The 19,723-nt window shown below is 27.9% G+C and overlaps 1 protein-coding gene, 1 long non-coding RNA gene and 1 other non-coding gene across 6 annotated transcripts in view; 2 read left to right on the top strand and 1 right to left on the bottom strand.

Annotated features, from left to right (window-relative positions):
- LOC122513619 overlaps positions 1-12,481 on the bottom strand; it is a 46,682-nt gene extending 34,201 nt beyond the window's left edge. The window contains exons 1-3 of one of the 4 annotated variants that reach the window (XM_043630049.1): positions 12,064-12,481; positions 11,019-11,368; positions 8,862-10,742 (exon numbers count right to left, since the gene is read on the bottom strand). In XM_043630049.1, coding sequence (XP_043485984.1) covers positions 9,445-10,527 — 1,083 coding nt within the window. In that variant the 5' untranslated portion in view covers positions 10,528-10,742; positions 11,019-11,368; positions 12,064-12,481 and the 3' untranslated portion in view covers positions 8,862-9,444. Of the gene's footprint in view, positions 1-8,861; positions 11,369-12,063 lie in introns of those variants that run through there. The other 3 variants (XM_043630052.1, XM_043630048.1, XR_006302803.1) reach the window with 3 other exon arrangements.
- Positions 12,482-13,482: 1,001 nt separating this feature from the next.
- LOC122513592 lies at positions 13,483-13,762 on the top strand. The gene is made up of 2 exons (XR_006302797.1): positions 13,483-13,554; positions 13,645-13,762. It is a non-coding gene; the product is annotated as an uncharacterized LOC122513592 (long non-coding RNA).
- A 5,538-nt stretch (positions 13,763-19,300) lies between these two features.
- LOC122513632 lies at positions 19,301-19,518 on the top strand. The gene has a single exon (XR_006302809.1). It is a non-coding gene; the product is annotated as a small nucleolar RNA U3 (small nucleolar RNA).
- The last annotated feature ends 205 nt before the right edge of the window (positions 19,519-19,723 follow it).

Below are 19,723 nucleotides of genomic sequence, written 5' to 3'. Positions count from 1 at the left end.
AAAAAAAACTTCCTCCATGAAGGAACTCTAATTAGCGGCACAAGAAGCAAGAAATGACGCTAGCGCGCCAATTGATAGACGGTTAAAATTAAGATAATATAAACATGTATACAACAAAAACCAAAACTTCAAAAGCTTTTTTCTCAAAAATGGTTGAGCGTTAGGACAAAATACTTTACCACGGTAACAACCTCAAAGTATACTACTAATATACCAAAACTCGTTAAAATCCGTGTCGGACTAAGTGTAAGGTCCCCTTGTTAAAGAATTTTATTTTCTACAATTAAACGTAAAAGATAGTACATTTTTTATTAATAATAAATTGAACAAACGATGAAACATAATTATTATTATTATTATTATTATTATTATTATTATTACTTCTATTACAAATCGATATAACAAATTAATTTCATTTATATTCTGTTAACCTTCGCACTTACGGTCAATCGTAGATAAGAATAAAACAGAGTCTGTCGACACATACACCGATATTCCGATAATGAATACTTGCAAAATCCTTCATAAGCTGTCAGAACGTTCACTACTCGAGCTTCTAAAATCTGCTTCCTCACCACCACTCTGTGACAAGTCACAATAATTGGATGTAACAAGATTAATATGCTTTCTACAATTTAACGTAGATAAAAATCAATTTGGTATCAATTAAAAAAACAAATTTTAAATCTAGTATATCGGTGTACTGTGTGTATAAGTAGGTATGCTAAATAGAACGACAAACGATATTTGTATGTGTGTGTGTGATGTTTGTATGTTGCGTATGTATATTCACCTACTTTAGGTCGGCTGCAGGACGATATGCATGCGTCAAAGGGCCTTGTTGACACTTTTGTCGCTAAGGCGGCCCTTTCTTCTTTTGTTTCATTAGTGTGTGTATGTGTGTTATGTACCACTCTGAATGTACGTGCCGGAACGAAAGATGAGAGTGTTTCAATGAGTGATAGTCATTAACTGTTGCCTCATTAAATTCAATATTTATTTTACAATGAGAATCTAAAAAAAATATGTAATTTAAAAAATATATCTTACACAGATAAGATATTAAAAATCTATAAAAAAGATAAATTATGAAGATAAATATTATACATTGTAATTAGTCTCATAAAAATTAAACAAATTAAATGTAAAATAAAAATGAACAGTTTTTCACTGCAACAAATTTATCTTATTGTTAAATATAAATACCAATGCAAGATCAATAAAAATATGAGTAAACAAATCTTGAAACTAAAGTTTTATATTTAAAATAAATAAGAATTCTAAAAATCTCTCTGTAATCTAGACATTTTACAGATGCTGATAACTTCTGTATTTAAACTCAGTTGAGCAGAAAACAGAAGAGTAATAAGAATCTGTTTGGTGTCTTACATGAGTCCTTGATTTAAGCATCAATATCATCGAGTATTATGAATAGCTCTCATGAAGTATTGTTTACGAATTTAAACATTGACGACAGTTAACGTTTAAAGTTTTACTCTTATTTGTCTCTTTTCTCTCTTCAATCTTCCGAAATATCATTTCACGATTTCTTTGTCTAGTACCTCAAGTATAAATTACAGTAAAAATTTCTAAGCAGGACCACTTGCTACGTCAATTCCTGCAAAAATATTCGAAACAAAATTTTATTTTTTAGTATGTTATACGAAATGATAAGAATATTGATCCAGAAAAAAAGGAATTCTTACTTTATATATATTATAACTTCCTTTTATTTCTACACATAAAAACGGAATTTTTTTTTAATGGAGTCAATGTGTTCTATTAAAATATATGTAACAATATCCACTAATTATAAAACCTTTTTTTGTTTGTAAAAGAATTCTGTAGCATTCCGCGTTCTTTAATTAAGTCACTTTCTTCATAAAATATGTGATTTTAAACGGCTAATTCTTGAAGTTCTTCTAAAATTTATGCAAGTCTATCTTATTTAAAAAAATTTGTCTGGTTCTTTTTGTTAGTATCAATTTATCTACTAGCGTTCTAATTTTTGTTCCCTTCTAATTCTATGCTTTCTGCTATATTTACAGCAATATTAAATGTTAAATCTCGTGTTTCTTTCAACTGTAGTCTAAGTTGTTCACTTCTTAGACCATTAATGAATTGATCGAGTAAGAGGGAGGTTTTGTCATCATTATTGCAATCGCATTTATCAATTAACTTCGTTAAAGTGTCGGCATAATGTCTTGCGGACTCGCAATCAAATTGATATCGATTAACGAAACGATATCTTGCCGCATTTTTTTCTCGATAAGGTGTATACTTATTTATTAAAATATTTATTATCGTATCGTATGAATTGTCTTCACTTTCTGCACCAGCAATTGCTTTCCGAATTAATAATAAAGAACAATAATCAGTCATATTTATTAAAAGATAAATCTTGTTATCATCTGGTACTTCTAGAATATCGGCTAAATATTCAAAGTGATTTAGCCATATAAGAAAGTCCATCAAATCTAAATCCAACTTTTGGAGAAACTCAGACATCAAGGCTGTAATTGTCTCAATATTTTCCATTATGGTTTCCATTATATATTAGGAAAAATTATAAACTTTTTATATTTTATACACGTGAGTAGGTGACCTGATGGAATTTCTTTATTCGGTCTTTCGTTTCACTTTCACTAATAAACACTATACTTTTCGTAATGTAATTTGAAATGGATTTATAAACAAAAACAGAACAAAATGTCAATGCGTTGTGTTTAGAAATATCTTTCTTAAATTTGTATAGAAAAGAAAGATCTTAGTTTCGTAATTGAGATGGAGAATTGATTTATCAAAAATGAAATGTTAACCAGATTAATGATACAAAAGTTCCGACTGTTCACTGTCTTGATTGTTTCACGAACGTTAATCGACTATCTAATTAAACTTCAATGTTAACTAACAAGATAAGGAAAGTTTTTCAGTGAAAATAAAAGTCGTTGCTACAGTAATCAATATGATTGTAAATAAACATAATGAATCGTCTAATATGACGAATAATCTTTTTTTTTTCTGATATATTTATCATCGTTGATGATAATTTTAATTGGTTCGATAAAATTAATGATATTATTAGACGTTCTAGCCGAAAGACAAAAAATTGTTCAAGAATCGTTTTATAGAGTTTTGGGATCAAATTATGCTGGTCATAAGTGATTATAAAAAAAAAAAAATTATATCTCAGAATGAAAAAAAAACATGAAAATATACGATGGGGAGATAAAAGAAAATGGAAAAGTAAAAACTGAAGAATACGACGATAGGAAAAAATTGAAAGACGTGGTACGAGGATGCATGCAGAAGAAAATTATCAAGCTGCAGAAGTGGAGACTGGAAAAAAAACTGCTATTTGGATAGAGAACGCGTTAGATTGAAAAATGACGTAAACTCAGAGTATATAATACAAAAAAAAGTAACACGAATAGAAGAGAATATAAATAAAAAAAAGAAAAGTTCGTTAGAAGATATAAAAAGCAAGCAGAACATATGCGAATGATGGAAATAATGTAAATTAAAAATATTAAATAAGAAACAGAAACATTGATATTGGAGATAATTTAAATAGGTCAACACAATCTACGCGAACGAAAAAGAGATAAGAAAATGTGTGCTCGCTTTATCGGCGCCCGATGGTTCAAATCCTTGAAAAATGGCCATAACCTCAAAACCAAGTTTTTTTTGTCGAATATTTAACCGAATATATTTAGTACGTATATTTGTTACGTTCCACTGTCGGTCTGGGAAATGTAACTAGGGACATTTTTAATTTTATTGATTACTGAATCAATTGATAGTTATTTCCGTCCCTTTACTTGACCAGAACTATACTTTTCTCTCAGTTTTCATCAATCTAAATGCAAAGATTTTACATTGTTTAAGATTTATTTATGTTTACAAAAACATGACATTTACGTCAAAGAAAGAAATAAACAACAATAAAACTATATCCGTCGACTTTTGTTCAGGTTTAAATTTGTTATATTAAACGTACTGTTTACTATGTTTGTGTTAGCAGTTATATTAATTTCTGTAGCGAGGACTTAAATTTTCACTGAATAACTTTCTTTACCTTGTTAGTCAATATTGAAATTGTATTAAATAGTCGATTAACGTTCGTGAAATAATCAAGACACTGATCGGAACTTTTATATTGTTAATTTTGTTAATATTCTACTTTTAATAAAACCACTTTCCATTTTAATTACGAAACTAATATTTTTTCTTTCTATGCAAATGTAAAAAATATATTTCTTATAATAACACTTGGACATTTTGTTCTTTTTTTCTTGTACAAAATCATTTCAAAGTACATTACGAAAAGTATGGTGTTAATTGGTGAAAGTGAAACGAGATACAGAATAAAAAATTTCCATCGGGTCATCTACTCACATGTATAAAATATAAATAGCTTTTATTTTTTTATCTTAAAATATGATATAAAGCATAATACAAAACATTGAGAAAATGACAGCCTTGATATATAGTTTGCTTAGATTGTATGATTCAGAATGTATGGAATTTCCTTTATGGCTAAATAGCTTTGAATATATAGTCGATTTTCTAGATATACCACATGATAAAAAGGCTTATATTTTATTAACTATGATTGAATCTTTTACTTTATTGACAGTTAAGCTAAAAATAGCTCCTGCCAAAATTGAAGATTTTTCATACGATAAACTTGTATATATACTATTAGATACATTTTCACCGTATAATGAAAAGTTAATGGCAAGGTATCGATTTGATGCTCGATTTCAATTTCATTACGAGTCCGCAAGACATTATGCCGACACTTTAAAGAAGTTAATTGCTAAATGCAATTTAGATTATGACATAACCTCACTCTTACTCAATCGATTCATTATTGGCTTAAGAAATGATTTAGCTAGAAAAATATTGCTAGAAATGCGAAATTTAACGTTGGATATTGCTGTAAATTTGGTTGAGAGATTAGACATTTGTGAGAAAAATTATAACAGCGCTGAAAGAGTAACTGAAAAATAATACGAGAACCATAATCAGATTTGAAAATAAGACAGACAACTATAAATTTTAGAAGAACTTCAAGAATCAGCAATTAGATAATCAACAATTTTATGAGGAAAGTGAGTTTCAAAAGTATAACATTTTTTACAAGCAAAAAAGGTTATTATAACTAGTGGAAATTGTTACATATATTTTAATAGAACACATTGACTCCAGTTCATAAAAAATTCCGTTTTTATGTGTAGAAATAAAAAGAAGTTATAACATATATAAAGTAAGAATTGCTTTTTTTTCTGGATCAATATTCTTATCATTTCGTATAACATACTAAAAAATAAAATTTTGTTTCTGATATTTTTGCAGGAATTGACGTTGCAAGTGGTCCTGCTTAGAAATTTTTACTGTAATTTATACTTGAGGTACTAGACAAAGAAATCGTGAAATGATATTTCGGGAGATTGAAGAAAGAAAAGAGACAAACAAGAGTAAAATTTTAAACGTTAACTGTCGTCAATGTTTAAATTCGTAAACAATACTTCATGAGAGTTATTCATAATACCCGATGATATTGATGCTTAAATCAAGGACTCATGTAAGACACCAAACAGATTCTTATTACTCTTCTGTTTTCTGCTCAACTGAGTTTAAATACAGAAGTTATCAGCATCTGTAAAATGTTTAAATTACAGAGAGATTTTTAGAATTCTTATTTTTTATAAATGTAATACTTTAGCTCGAAGATTTCTTTACTCATCTTTTTATTGATCCTGCATTGGTATTTATTTTTAACAATAAGATAAATTTGTTGCAGTGAAAAAATGTTCTTTTTTATTTTACATTTAATTTATTTAATTTTGATCAAACTAATTATAATGTATAATAAATAAAATATATCAATATAAGATTGTAGGGCAGTATTTCAAGTTGTTAAATCTTCTACTCATAGTATAAATGTTACAAAAAATAACAATATAAAAACTCCAACTGTTTTCTAAACGGATAGATGAGATGCTGATCTCTATTCTTTCAGTTTCTTTGGCTTCCTTAGCCTTATCTACCGTTTAATATTACGTTGCTTATTTCAATGAGTTCCTTGATATAAGAATTAAGTTACTTATAGATAGAATTAGTTTAGAAATTTAATTCCAGCAAAATCTTGGAAATGCTTAAATTGAAAATTATGATTTATTTTTGAACAAAATGCTTAAAACAAAATTACAAAATAAATTGTTCTTACCAGAGTTTAATCCTAATGTAAATTAACTTGACGAATTTTTTAGCATTGAAAGAAATACATCTTTCTGTTTTAAAAAAATAGTTTTTCTGGTCAAAATTAAAAAATAGTTCAGTTATTACGTTTGTTTTTAACTGAATTATCTATTTAAAATACAAATAGTACATTTTTTTTATAAAGTAATCTTGTAGTCTCGTTGATATGGTTTGAATTTTTTTAATATATCGCATAAAGAAAAACAATATATGTTTAGTTTAAATTCTTTTAAATAATTAATCTATAAAATTCTTTTAATTTACTATTTTAAAATTAAAAATAGCTGTTATCAGTGTTAATCGCGTTTTAACAACTATTTAGTTTTTTTGATCGATTTTCAATAATTATTTTTTTAATTGCGAACGAAGGCATTTATTTTAATTATTATATATTTTTTATATTTTTATTGTCCAATAAATGTTGAAATTAATAAATTTACTGTAATAGACAATCTTTATGGGCTTAGATCGTATAAACATTTTTTTTCCTTATGTAAAAAGTGATTTAACTGTAATATTTGGATATAAAGGAATTCTTAAGTTAATGTCATGGAATTATTTTTACGTTCTTAAACAACGTATCCACAAATATTCGAAATTTAATTACACTTTGAATAAAATAATCAGAAAAAACATGAGGAGAGTCGTGAAAAGAAGCTTCTTACGTATCGCATATAAAATTTTATTTGTAACTATTAATTAATCGATACAAAAATAAATAATAGATATTTTTACATATATAAAAATAATATTCCTTTTCAAAATTAATATAATACAATGTTACATTTCAGTCTTCACATTCTATCATGGATACTATTAGTTTGTGGTAGCAAAAATAAGAAACAAGTGTTTATGACTCAATGTTATTAATATATCTCGAAAAAACCTTGTCAATTATAGTAAATTGCTACGAATCGTTATTTAAATTTAAAGCGAATTTTTGAATCAAATATGGACAATTATTTTTTGAAAATAAATATTCAAATCTTCGGCTATAATGCATATTATTGTCACATAATTTTTCATTTTCTTTATTTTATTCTAATAGTGATCTACCAAAAGATCATTTTATGTCGTTGATTTTCTTATTCGATGAAATGTAAATAACTACCATGAAATTTTGAATAATTTATTTTTCCTACAACGTGTGCATGCATACATTACCAAGCAAAAAACATTTTCTCGTTGAGACAAAAATATACTCAGTCTATTTCTAAATGTCTATATTAAAGATTTTCTTATGTTTACAAAAACGTGACACTAACATCTAGAGGGCAATATAAAACAGTAAAACTCGAGATTAAATGATAGGCGAGTCCGCAAAACATTATGCCGACGCTCTAACGGAATTAATTTGTAAATGAGATTTAAGATATAGCATAACCTCAATCTTACTCGATCGATTCATTACTGGTCTGAAAAGTAGACGAGTTAAAAACAAATTGCAACAAACACACGAAATTTCACATTGGATATTACAATAAATAAATTGCTGAGAGCATAGAATTACATTTTTTTTCTTATTGACTTATAATATTTACAATGAATTTTTTCTAGGAATTATAAGTAAATTTAAGCTGTACAAAAATTTTTGAGGTTAGATTTGATAAAAATAGGTTATAAGTGAACATTATCTACCATGAAATTCACGTCAACAGTTAAAAAGTTAAATTTTGTAAACTATTCTTATTAATGACAAGTGCAGCATTACGTATTGTAATATAATTGTATATGAGTGTTACGTGTTCATGTAACTGCCTATCTGGATCTTATTATATTTACAATCAAAAGTTACATCAGTCAGCTGTTGCTGGTTAGAATCGAGAGCAATTAGTTTATTAAATTCGCGAATTCCGTAACTGTTTTATTACAATAATCGTGTCGTAATAGAAAAGAAATTTTTCCCTAGTTACAAGGGGATGGTCAGGTAGACCCTCCCTCCCAATTTTTTTTCAAATTTCGCACACTTGTAGTATTCCATGAGAATACTCATCGTAATTTTAAACTTGGCGTATATATTCAACCGTTTACGAAAAAACGCGGGTTTAAATTTCACATAGATAAGTATTCCTTTAGCTGTAGCAGTTTAGTAGTCTACAATAATTTACAATTTCCAGTGCAATTAAAGCACTTTATGTTTTCTAGTTTACTCTATTATGAGATAAATGTAGTTAAGTGATTGCGTGTATATTTAACACAAACGGGTTTCATATTGCAGTAATTTTTCGTATGATCGTAGGTATGGTAGCGATGGTATTCGGGTACTCATGTTTCAGTTTTGGCGGTTCGAGATATATTAATATGTTGAGTAGTTTTTCTATAGTGTATAGTGTTTTCTATAGTGTTTTATTATTTAGTTCAAGTTCAATAAACAAAAGAGGTAGTAACTATTTATTAATGGAAATAATAATATATTTAACAATGAACGCAATAAACAATTCATGAAATATTACAAATTTGTACGAGAAATAGTTTAAAAGTTACATTATTATCTTAACGATTTCATGGTTTTGTAAAATTAAATAAATTTATTAAATTGTTATCTTAAGAAAAAAATTTTTCTTACAATACTTTAATATCTTAATAATTTTTTCTTTTTGATGTGATCTGATTTGACTGTATAAACTAAAAATTATATGTTAGGACCACCAAATTCAACGCTCCTTAGATAAATATAATAAATACGTTGTGTGTTTTTATGTAGGAAAATATATTAATAAATACCGATATTATTTCATATAAAAATTAAATATTTATATTTTCGTCTCATTCTTACAAACATTTGATATAAAGAACACATTTCTTATGCTTAAAAATAAATATATTTCCTTAACTATTAAAATATCAAAAACTAAATCTATAAACTTTTTCGGTATCTTGCAGGAATATGTTGTGAATATAAAATCACAGTATTTTTACTCACTTCGTCTTCTTTTAACCTTTGGTAATGTATTGTTTTTATCGAAGCTCATTTACTTTTAAACAGATCATGCAACGGTTTCACTAATTTTGAATACTTCTAGTGCTCGTTAGAATATATTATAATGTTGTGATTTACTTTAAATAAATAATAATCATAACTTATGGAGAAATCAAATTTATGCCAATTTTAGGTTTGGTTATTCTGTTTTATTTGATTATTTTTTAACAGTTAATAGTTTATTTAGGCACGATTATTCAATTTCCCAATTTTTTTTTTTTTATTTCAGTTTCATCAATTGCCATTTCTACTATGGTTTCGAATGATTTTGTAGAAATTTTACTTAAATGGGTTCTTATATCATCGTCGAGGAGTCCGACAATGAATTGTTGGCATATTTTTAATTGAAATTGATATGTAAAAGCGCACTTTTTATATATTTTTCGTAAATTATTAGCATATTTTTGTAACGGTTCTCCTACATATTGATTTCGACATTTAAAACGTTTTCTGTGTAATAAAACTTCTCTGGTTTGAAAAAAAAAATTAATGTAATGGCTTATTATCTCATCATATGAAAGTTTAAGGACGTCGACAGAAGGACGAGCCTTCAAGACACTTTCGTGGACAGTATTATCCACCATTTTATTGAAGAATGCAATTATTTTATCATCTGGTACCTCGATCATATCTGCTACATATTCAAATTTATTTAACCACATATAAAAGTGACCTTCTGTCTTTGGATTGTAAGTATTCATCATTAAAAGAGCTGTACGTAAATAATCATTCATTTGTTTAAATTCGATGGCTTTTGTTACCGTTTCATCGAATGATAAAAAAGGAATTTTATTTAAATATTTTTTTGTATCATTATCGAGGATTCCATTAGTGAATTGGTCGCATAATCTTTCATCTACGTAACATTTATAATAACAATTTTTATGTATTTTTTGTAAACAATAGGCATAATTATTTATCGTTTCTTCTTCATATTGATCACGACAGAAAAAACGCTTTCTGTGTAAATACGTTTCATCGGCAGGAGGAAAAAAACGAAGGTAATGTTTTATTATTTCATCGTATGATAATTTAGAGAAATTGACATTACGGCTAATCTTCTTCATATGTTCATGGAAATTATTGTCCACCATTTTAATGAAGAATTTAACCATTTTATTTGTTGGTACACTGATAATATTTGCCACAGATTCAAATTTATTTAACCACATATAAAATGCTTCCTTTTCTTCTGATTCGTAAACTTGCATCATTTTTAGAGCTTGATTTTGATAACAAGCTATTTCATTAACTTCGTCCAATGAATCCTCGTTGCCCATTATTTTCAAAAGAGAAAACCCTATACAATACTATTACTACGTTAATAGATAATTTTTAAAAGTTCTTTGTTTGGATTTTCTTTTCGTTATTACCAATAACAGCAATACACTTTGAGTAATGTAATTCAAAATAATTTTTTTGCAGTAACTTCTATACGTTTTATATTTTTAATGATATTTTTGACGCTCATATAGAAGTAACCTATCTTTGTATCCTAAGGAATATTAAAAATTGTTTTAAGAAATTATAAAGTTGACGAAATTAAACATATAAATGCTTAGCCAATATCTTAACGATTTAACGTATACTCAACAACTTACAATTTAAACTTTATTACTTTTAGATAAGAGTGGAGAGAGGAATATATTCATGGCCCTACATTTGTTTTTAGTATAAATAATAGTATACTTAACAATAAGGTCAATAAACAGCTGATTGTTTATTATATGATTGTGATTTAAATTCGAACGTGGCAAAGATCAAAACTTACATGATCCTCCTAAGGATGTCATGAATTGTATACAATTCAGCTGGACTAATTCGACGTATTTGTTTGTTTATCTCCGATCGCGAGTTCCGGTACAAATATTTTGATATCAATTTAAATTTCTCTCTGGTCGAATAGCAAAGTCGGTAAATTTGGAAGACCTATTGCTATTTTGACTTTTTTCCGAGCACTGTTTAAACTTCTTGGTACTATTTACATTTTGAGCTTCGCATATAGTGTTTAATGTGAACAGGTGACTTAAGATTGGCGAGCCTTGTGACGCTTAAACCGGGGAATAATGCTATGAATTCTTTCGAGCAAATTAAAATTATCGTCAACAGCGATAAATATATCTGAAAAAAAGATTATTACAAGGTAAACGTATACAAAATTGTAGATTCCAAAAATCCGGGCGCAAGTGGGTGTTATTGATAACAAAGTTACAAAGAAAATGACAGTCAAATGGCAACTAATGATTAAAATCAAAACTTGAAATAAGTTATAGCAAATGAAAAGCATAAAATAATTCAGCATGCAAACAATTCCAAGAGGAAACACTGTTTACAAGGAATATCACTGTCAAATTGATTTAATTGATTGAAAAGAAAAAGATATAAATGGAAATTATTAAAGATTCAACATCTAATATTATTAAACTACCACTCATTTACATTGTAGCTAAAATAACAGTATTCTTTATTTAAATACTTAATTGTACAGTGACTACTATTTTTAGAAAAGAAAAGACCGGAAGTGATTGATGTTTAATTACGTGAGTTCTGTAATAATTTTTAACGGGGGCATGAGTGAAATAAGAAAAGATGAATAAATCAATTAATCTAATTTTCCGCGAAGAAGAAGAAAGAGTCACTTGCCTCGGCATAAAAACTCTCACGGAATTGAGAGAAAAGCCGAGACAAGAGAATACTTCATTACAAAAGAATAATGATACAGATAGAAAGTGATTCGAAGATAGTTGAAAGAAGTAAAGAAGTAACGCAACTACGTCACGAGATACCTTGATTCGCACTCTAGAGAGCTTTCTTACCTTCCGGTTTCGCTGCAACCCGTTAATAGAACGCAATATAGTTCGCACTGCTATCTGTCCTTGAGAACGCACTAGCGTACACCTATGATAGCCACGGAGTGTAGCTCGATCCGTAATCTAACTTGAACGCACCTTCTCTTGGTCGCAGATGTGCCTAAGTGTGCGGCACAAACCGACAAACCTTACACAATTCAGTCCCTTTTGCCCAAGTGTGCGGCACAAGCCTACACACACCTCGCACAATTCTGCCGCTTCGAATTCTCGCACACGATCGTCCCGATATACGAAAACGCACGCTAATTTTTATCCTTGCTGAATGCTAATATGGCGTAACTCTCTTTTTACGAACTGTACGGTAAGCTATTCTGATCTGGAGTGTCTACATGTCCGTTCGCGAAACATGCCCCAACGCATCATATCCCCCTCCATGCACGTCAAGGCGCTCGCGCACGCACATCGCATGTTAAGGCGCTCTCGCATGCACTTCGTATACCCTCACGTCTCTAATGACGCCGACTCATCTTACTAAAACAATTTGGCGCGCAATACAATTTTTATTCAATGCCTTCAATTCCCCGAACAACTACGGAAAATTTATATTAGGTTGGTGCGTATTAAATGTCGGATTTTTAAGTGATTATTTAAAACTGCATATCTCTCTTTTTTCAAAAGCTGTTTATTTAATCAAAATATACTCCATTCGCTTCAATATACTTTTCCTAACGAGATTATAATGCACAGATTTCGGTCTTAAAGAAATTCTGATCTTTAGAATTAATAAACTCTTATATGGACTTTTTAAGACTGTCTTCATTTGTAGATTGTTTAGCACGTAAAAATTGTTGTAAAGGTTTAAAACAATGAAAGTTAGTTAGAGAAAGATCCGATGAATAAGATAGGTGCGCCAAAATTTCATATTTTCATTCATTTGAAAAAATTGGGTTAGTAATGATGAGAATACGTTTAATCGATACAGCTTATTTCGCTTGGTTAGTTAGTGCGGTATCCGCTTATCTATTTTTTTCACCTTGCCAATTTCAGAAAGGTGTCGCAATATTGTTGTATGATCAATTTTCATTCTGGAAGGAAGTTCCCTTGTAGATAAAGTTGAACTCGTTTCTAAATATCGTTTTTCACGGACGTTTTGGGTCTTCGACGCGGTTCGTTTTGAAGAGAAAATTCACGAGACCGAAGTTTTTCAAACCAACGATTCACTTTTCGATCTTTACCAGTATTCTTCTCAAATGCCTGGTCTATATTGCGTGCAGATTTTGCAGCATTATTACCAAGTTTATACTCATTAAAAAATTACACGAATATAGATTGAATTCATATATATGCTTATAAAATTTTTAAAAAATTTAAAAATTAAACATTTTTGAGAAAATTTGTTTTGTTGAAATGTGACACTGGCTGTCGACAGTACGACTATAAACGAGGTTATGCCACAAATAAAAGAATAACGAAAATAGGGAAGACAAACGTTCACATGTAAGGAAAATCCGACATTTCATATACACCAATCTAATATTTTAAAACAAATAATATTTAACCAAGTTAAAATATAAATTATCACTCTAGAAATATTTCGTAAAGTAACACAAGGTCTAAAATCAAAAAACGCAGCCTATCAAGCATACCAACTAAGAACGGAAAAAAGTTATAAAGCAGTCATTAAAGGCTTACATCTGAAAACAAACAATGCAACAAAAAATTTACGAAGTTTACAAAAGTTGTAAGAGCAGTGAATTGATACCTAAATATGATATGATGAAATAACCTAATTTTTTATAGGAAAGAGAACCAACTTATTGGCCGGAAGACATAAATAAGAATCTAGATTTTTTCGACTTTGCAATTGTAAAATGGTTCATGGGAAGTGATAGAAGGAAAAACCGCAAATTTTAGATAATTTTAAAGAATTTCTTCTTAAAAAATAATTTATTCTGTATTTCTAAAACTCGACATATAGTTTATTTATATCTTTAAGTATTAAAAAAGAAATTGTTTTTTCATTTTATATTTAAAAATAGGCAAATCACAGTTCATTTTTCTGGGAAGATCGCAGTAAGAGTTATCGATTGACCAACATTGTAATATCTGTTGTATTAATCTAAAAAAAAAAAAAACAAATAATTTTGTATGCCTATAATGTTATAGTTTCTATATGAATCTCTAAAAAAAATGAAAAAAAAAAGACTTGGTAGAATGAAACAATTTATGAAAATTATTTGAATTTTAGGCAAAATTTTTCAACGGTTTTCAGTTTTAAAAAATACTTTTTTTAACAAATTTTTTACATAAGATAGGTTCGTATAGTAAGTAATATCAATGAAAAGTGCGTACGAAATTTTAGAGCCATTGAAAGAAAAATTTTTGAGTTATCTTGCTCGCCGATTTGAGGAATAGAGTTCCATGAAAAATGCGTTCAATATTTAGGTATATAAAAATTCAATGATTGTAATGATTTACTGATTAGTTAGCAATTCCAGTGTCATAAAATAATCCTTCAGTTGCTTGTAGTAGACATTTTTCTCAAAAAGTTTTTCTTGACGTACTTGACGAGCTTCTTTAATCGCGAACAAGCTGCTAAAACATGAGAAATATTTTGAAATAAGTTTTAAGAAAATCTTAATTATATATTCTTAAGATGTTATATTTGCAGATTATGAAAAAACAAAAAAATGATTACTTTTTAAATTTTACTTGTATCTTCCCATTTAAACGTTCTTCATTTGTACTTAATGGAAATAATAATATATTTAACAATGAGCACAATAAACAATTCATGAAATATTACAAATATGTACGAGAAACAGTTTAAAAGTTACATTATTATCTTAACGATTTCATGGTTTTGTAGAGTTAAATAAATTTATTCAATTGTTATCTTCAGAAGAGTTTTTTCTCACAATCCTTTAATATCTTAATAATTTTTTATTTCTCATGTGATCTGATTTCACAGTATAAACTTAAAAATTATATGTTAGGATCACTTAAAATTCATCCCTCCTTACATATAAATCATAAATACGTTGTGTTTTTATTTAGGAAACAATATTAATAAATACCGATATTATTTCAAATAAAAATTAAATATTTATATTTTCATTTCATTTTTAAAAACATTTAATGTAAAAAACAAATTTCTTATGCCTAAAAATAAATATATTTCCTTAACTGTTAAAGTATTAAAAACTAAATCTTGAAACTTTTTGGGTATCTTGCACACAGAAATACGTTTTGAATATAAAATTACAGCATTTTTGCTTACTTCATCTTCTTTTAACATTTGGTAATGTATTATTTGTATCGAAGCTTATTTACTTTGAAATAAGTCATGCAACGGTTTTACTAATTTTGAATACTTCTAGTGTTTGTAAAAGATATTATAATATGATTTTCTTTAAATAATTAATAATACTCTTATATATATTTTATTAGGCAATCAAATTTATGCCAATTTTTGATTAAATTATTCTGTTTTATTTGTTTATTTGTTAAAGTATGGAGTCTCGTCTAGAGTCCATTTTGAATTTCTTTAAATTTTGTTCAAATTTATTAATGGCCTTTGTTACTATTTCACTGAATGATGAAGAAGGAACAGTATGTAAATAGGATCTTATATTATCGTCCATGATTCCAGCAATGAAATGTTCGCATAATTTTTCCTCAGTATTTTTTTTATAATAGCACTTAATATATAATTTCTGTAAATTATCAGCATATTGTTCTATCGTTTCTTTTTGATATTGACGCCGTAGTTTAAAACGTTTTCTGTATTGATTTCTGTCCCTTGATGAAGAAAAAGAACGAAGGTAATAGTCTGTTATTTCTTCGTATGAAAATGTTTGAAAGTATGCAGCATTTTCGGAAATCGCATTGGCACTATTATCACCTACCATTTTTTTAAAGAATTCAATCATTTTATTATCTGGTACCCCGATAGTATCTGCTATATACTCAAATTTATTTAACCATATACAGAAATCACCGCCGCTATATATATTGTAATTATTAATTATTAAATGAGCCTGATCTATATAATCCTGCATTTGTTCATCGTCTCTACCTTTAAGGGCCTCCTTCACCATTTCATTGAACGATGAGAAAGAAATTTTTCTTAAATGATTTCTTAGTTCATCATCTCGGATTCCATTAATGAATTGTTCGCATAATTTTTCTTCAGTTTCATAATTGCACTTATTAAATATTTCTCGTAAATCATCAGCATATTTTTTGATTGTCTCTTTTTCATTTTGATTTCGACATTTAAAACGTTCTCTGTGGAATGAAGATCCATCGGTATGGTAAAAATAATTAATGTAAAAAATTTTTATCTCATCGTATGAAAGTGCAGAAAAGTTGACAGTAGGGCTTCTTTTCTTGACAGAAAAATGGAGACGATAATCCACCATTCTATTAAAGAAAGTAGTCCTTTTATTTTCTGGTATCTCAAGAGTATTTATTATATTTTCCAATTGATTTAACCATTCACTGAAATCACTTTTACTCTCCAAATTGTAAACATTAATCTTTAAACACGCCTGATCTATATAATTCTGCATTTTATTTATATCTTCAAATTCAATGGCCTTTGCGACCATTTCTTTGAATGTTAAGCGAGGAATTGATTCTAATTGTTTTCTTAGTTTATTCTGACGGATTCCATAAATGAATTGTTTGCATAATTCTCTATCTAGGTGCTCTGTAAGAGAGCACATGTTGTATATTTTTTGTAAATTATAAGCATATTGCTCTATCGTTTCTTGTTGATATTGAATACGACAACTAAAACGTTTTATGTGTAAATCAAATTTATTAGGAGATAAATGACTAAGATATCTAAATATTATTTGTTCGTATGAAATTTCAGATAATTCGACTGGAGGGCAAGAATTATCGAAACGCGTACGGAATTCATCATCCACCATTGATACGAATAATGAACCCATTTCATTATTTGGTACCCCGATAATATCTGCTATGTACTCAAACTGATTTAACCAAATATAAAACGAAATTACATCTTTTCCTTCGAAAGGATCAAAAGTCATTCGATTAAATTGTTCTAAATAATCATCTATTGGATTATTTTTGCGTAATTGTTCCATGATTCTCATTGTTTTTATAACAGAAAACGATTGATATTTCTTATTGCACGTAAATTGATAACATTTGAAATGTTCTATGTTCAGATTATTGATTCGCTTTTGCTTATAACCACAACACACTTTTCATAAATTTCATTCGAAAGAATTTTCTTTTAGGAACACGTATAGATTTTATATATGTATATATAGGTTTTATATATTATTTAATATATGTTTTTCATTTATTAATAAGTAAACGATCTAACTGTCGTTATGTATATAAAATCGTTTTAAAAAATGATAAAGTTACGACGAATAAACATGCCAAAATTATACTAATATCTTAACACAGTTTAACGTATATTTAATGACTCACAGTTTAAACTTTATTGCTTTTATATATAATTTGAGAGAGGAATATATTTAGCGTCCTAAATTTGTCCTTAGTATAAATAATACTATATTTAACAATAAACTCAATAAACAGTTTATTGTATATTTCTAATTCGAACGTGGGATAGATCAAAACTTTTATTATCAACAATTTTTTTTTGCCAAAATCAAAAATCACAACGGTTATATATCAATAAGTAATTTCATAATTGTTTAAACAAATATTTTTGCAAATAACTTTTTGTTACAAAACTCGATTATTTATATATTTTTGTTAACCCGAGATATGATAAAAAATTATCGAATTAATAGAAGACGAGAAAATGTTTTTTCCGAACAAATCCGAGATTGCATATAAATCCAAGTTCAATTTTATCCTTTTATCATTTACTCTTAATTTTTAAATATTATAATTTACGTTTATAAAAAGCTTCCTAAAGGACGATGAATATACAGTAAAAAAATATATAAAAGATATATTTCTCTAAAGTATTACAGAATCTCATCTATTAAATCTTCATCATTATCTTCTTCAATCACAGGTGAAACATTGTTTTTATCAAATAATTTGCTCAATTTTTGATCAGGCTTAGGAATTTTTGACAAGTATTTCCCATGTGATAAATAATAAACAATCGCAGCAATGTGAAAGCAACATCCAATAGTTGTACGACCATTCGCATACTCACAACTTTATGTCAATATACTTTTGTGTCCGATGGTAAGAGTATCCCTTTTATAATAAATAAAACATCAATAAACTTTACTATTTATACGATTGTTGTTGATTTCGAAGTGAAATATTATTATTTTTAATAAATGAAAATTCTATGGATACACGTTAAAATAATAACCTTTTTTAAAAATTTGAAAAGCATGCAATATTGTAGAGAAATGAATGAAGTTAACGAAAAAAATAGTTTCATAATTGTGTATAAATTGCATCATGGTCAAAAATTTAAATTGAAACAAAAACAATTTTTTTTTTTCAAGGATCTTATGAACCGATATAGCTCATAAATTTTTTTTTCTAGAAGCTATTATGAGTCCCCAAAACATATTAAAAATTTAGATCAATCGGTTTAGTCAATCCTGAGATAAATATTTTTTTCTGTTCTTTGGATATTTTGCTTTTTCTCAAAAGTCAATTGAGTTAGGTATCTGAAACTTTCAGGATTTTTTTATTTTATTAGTACTTACATATACTCTAAGTATCATAAAATTATCTCTCTAAGGCAAATTCAGTATGCTTATACCCCTATGACCTTAAAAACGAAATTAAAAGAAATTAAAGCATTTGACTACAAATAATTTTTTTATATTTTTTTCCAAAAAGGACATGTAAAAACAAAAAATTTAAAGTATCGATTAGTCAATTTTTGACAAAGTTACGGCTAGTTGAAAAAAAGCCATTAGTTTTTTAAATTCGTAACTTTTTTTGAATTGGGTAAAAAAATTTGAAAAATTTCTCAGAGAGGTTTTCAATGGAATAAAAAATGACAAAAAAGTTTCAGCCAAATAGAAAGGGGTCGGAGGCAAGAGTGGATATCAATATTACAATGGCTAAAACTTGTTCTGGTCCCAGCGTTCCACGTGTCTATGTTTTAACGTGTTTAATACGCGGTGCGCTGCGTAAAAAACTCAGTTCGTTCTTTGACTGGACACTAGATGGCAAAATACCATTTGCCGCTTCTCGCAAGTAAAATAGTACATTATGGTATACATATAGGATTCGAGCACCACTGAAAATTAAGATCATACTTCACAGGATCATTTCTGTAGTATATCTTCAAAACTGCTTAGCGTAAAGCTGAGTCGATGCAACTACGATGACGAGTTGTAGTTCTCTTCCTTGAGCGTGAGGACGATTTAAAATCTTGGTTTTAACGTCAAGATTCTAGTCACCGATGATCGTTCACTCCTTTTACTCGGTAGAGGGAGCTACGGGAAGCAGAGCTTTCTGAGTAGACAATAAAATATCTTTGATAATTACAAACATTAACAATACTTAGAATATTACTTTTACAACAAAAAATTTTAGAGAAGTAAAACATCTACTTCAAAATCGTTCTGATTTGAATTCGACGATAGAAAACAGCAATAATTTCATCTATGATGAGGTCATTTCTTTCCATACTCGTTAGACAAATATCATGTTCAGTCGATCTGAAAAT

The sequence above is a fragment of the Polistes fuscatus genome, unplaced genomic scaffold, assembly GCF_010416935.1.
Source record: "Polistes fuscatus isolate 324 unplaced genomic scaffold, CU_Pfus_HIC Scaffold12, whole genome shotgun sequence".
NCBI classification, from domain to species: Eukaryota; Metazoa; Arthropoda; class Insecta; order Hymenoptera; family Vespidae; genus Polistes; species Polistes fuscatus.
Note: the sequence above shows the minus strand (reverse complement) of the source record. Positions and strands in the feature narration are given on the sequence as shown.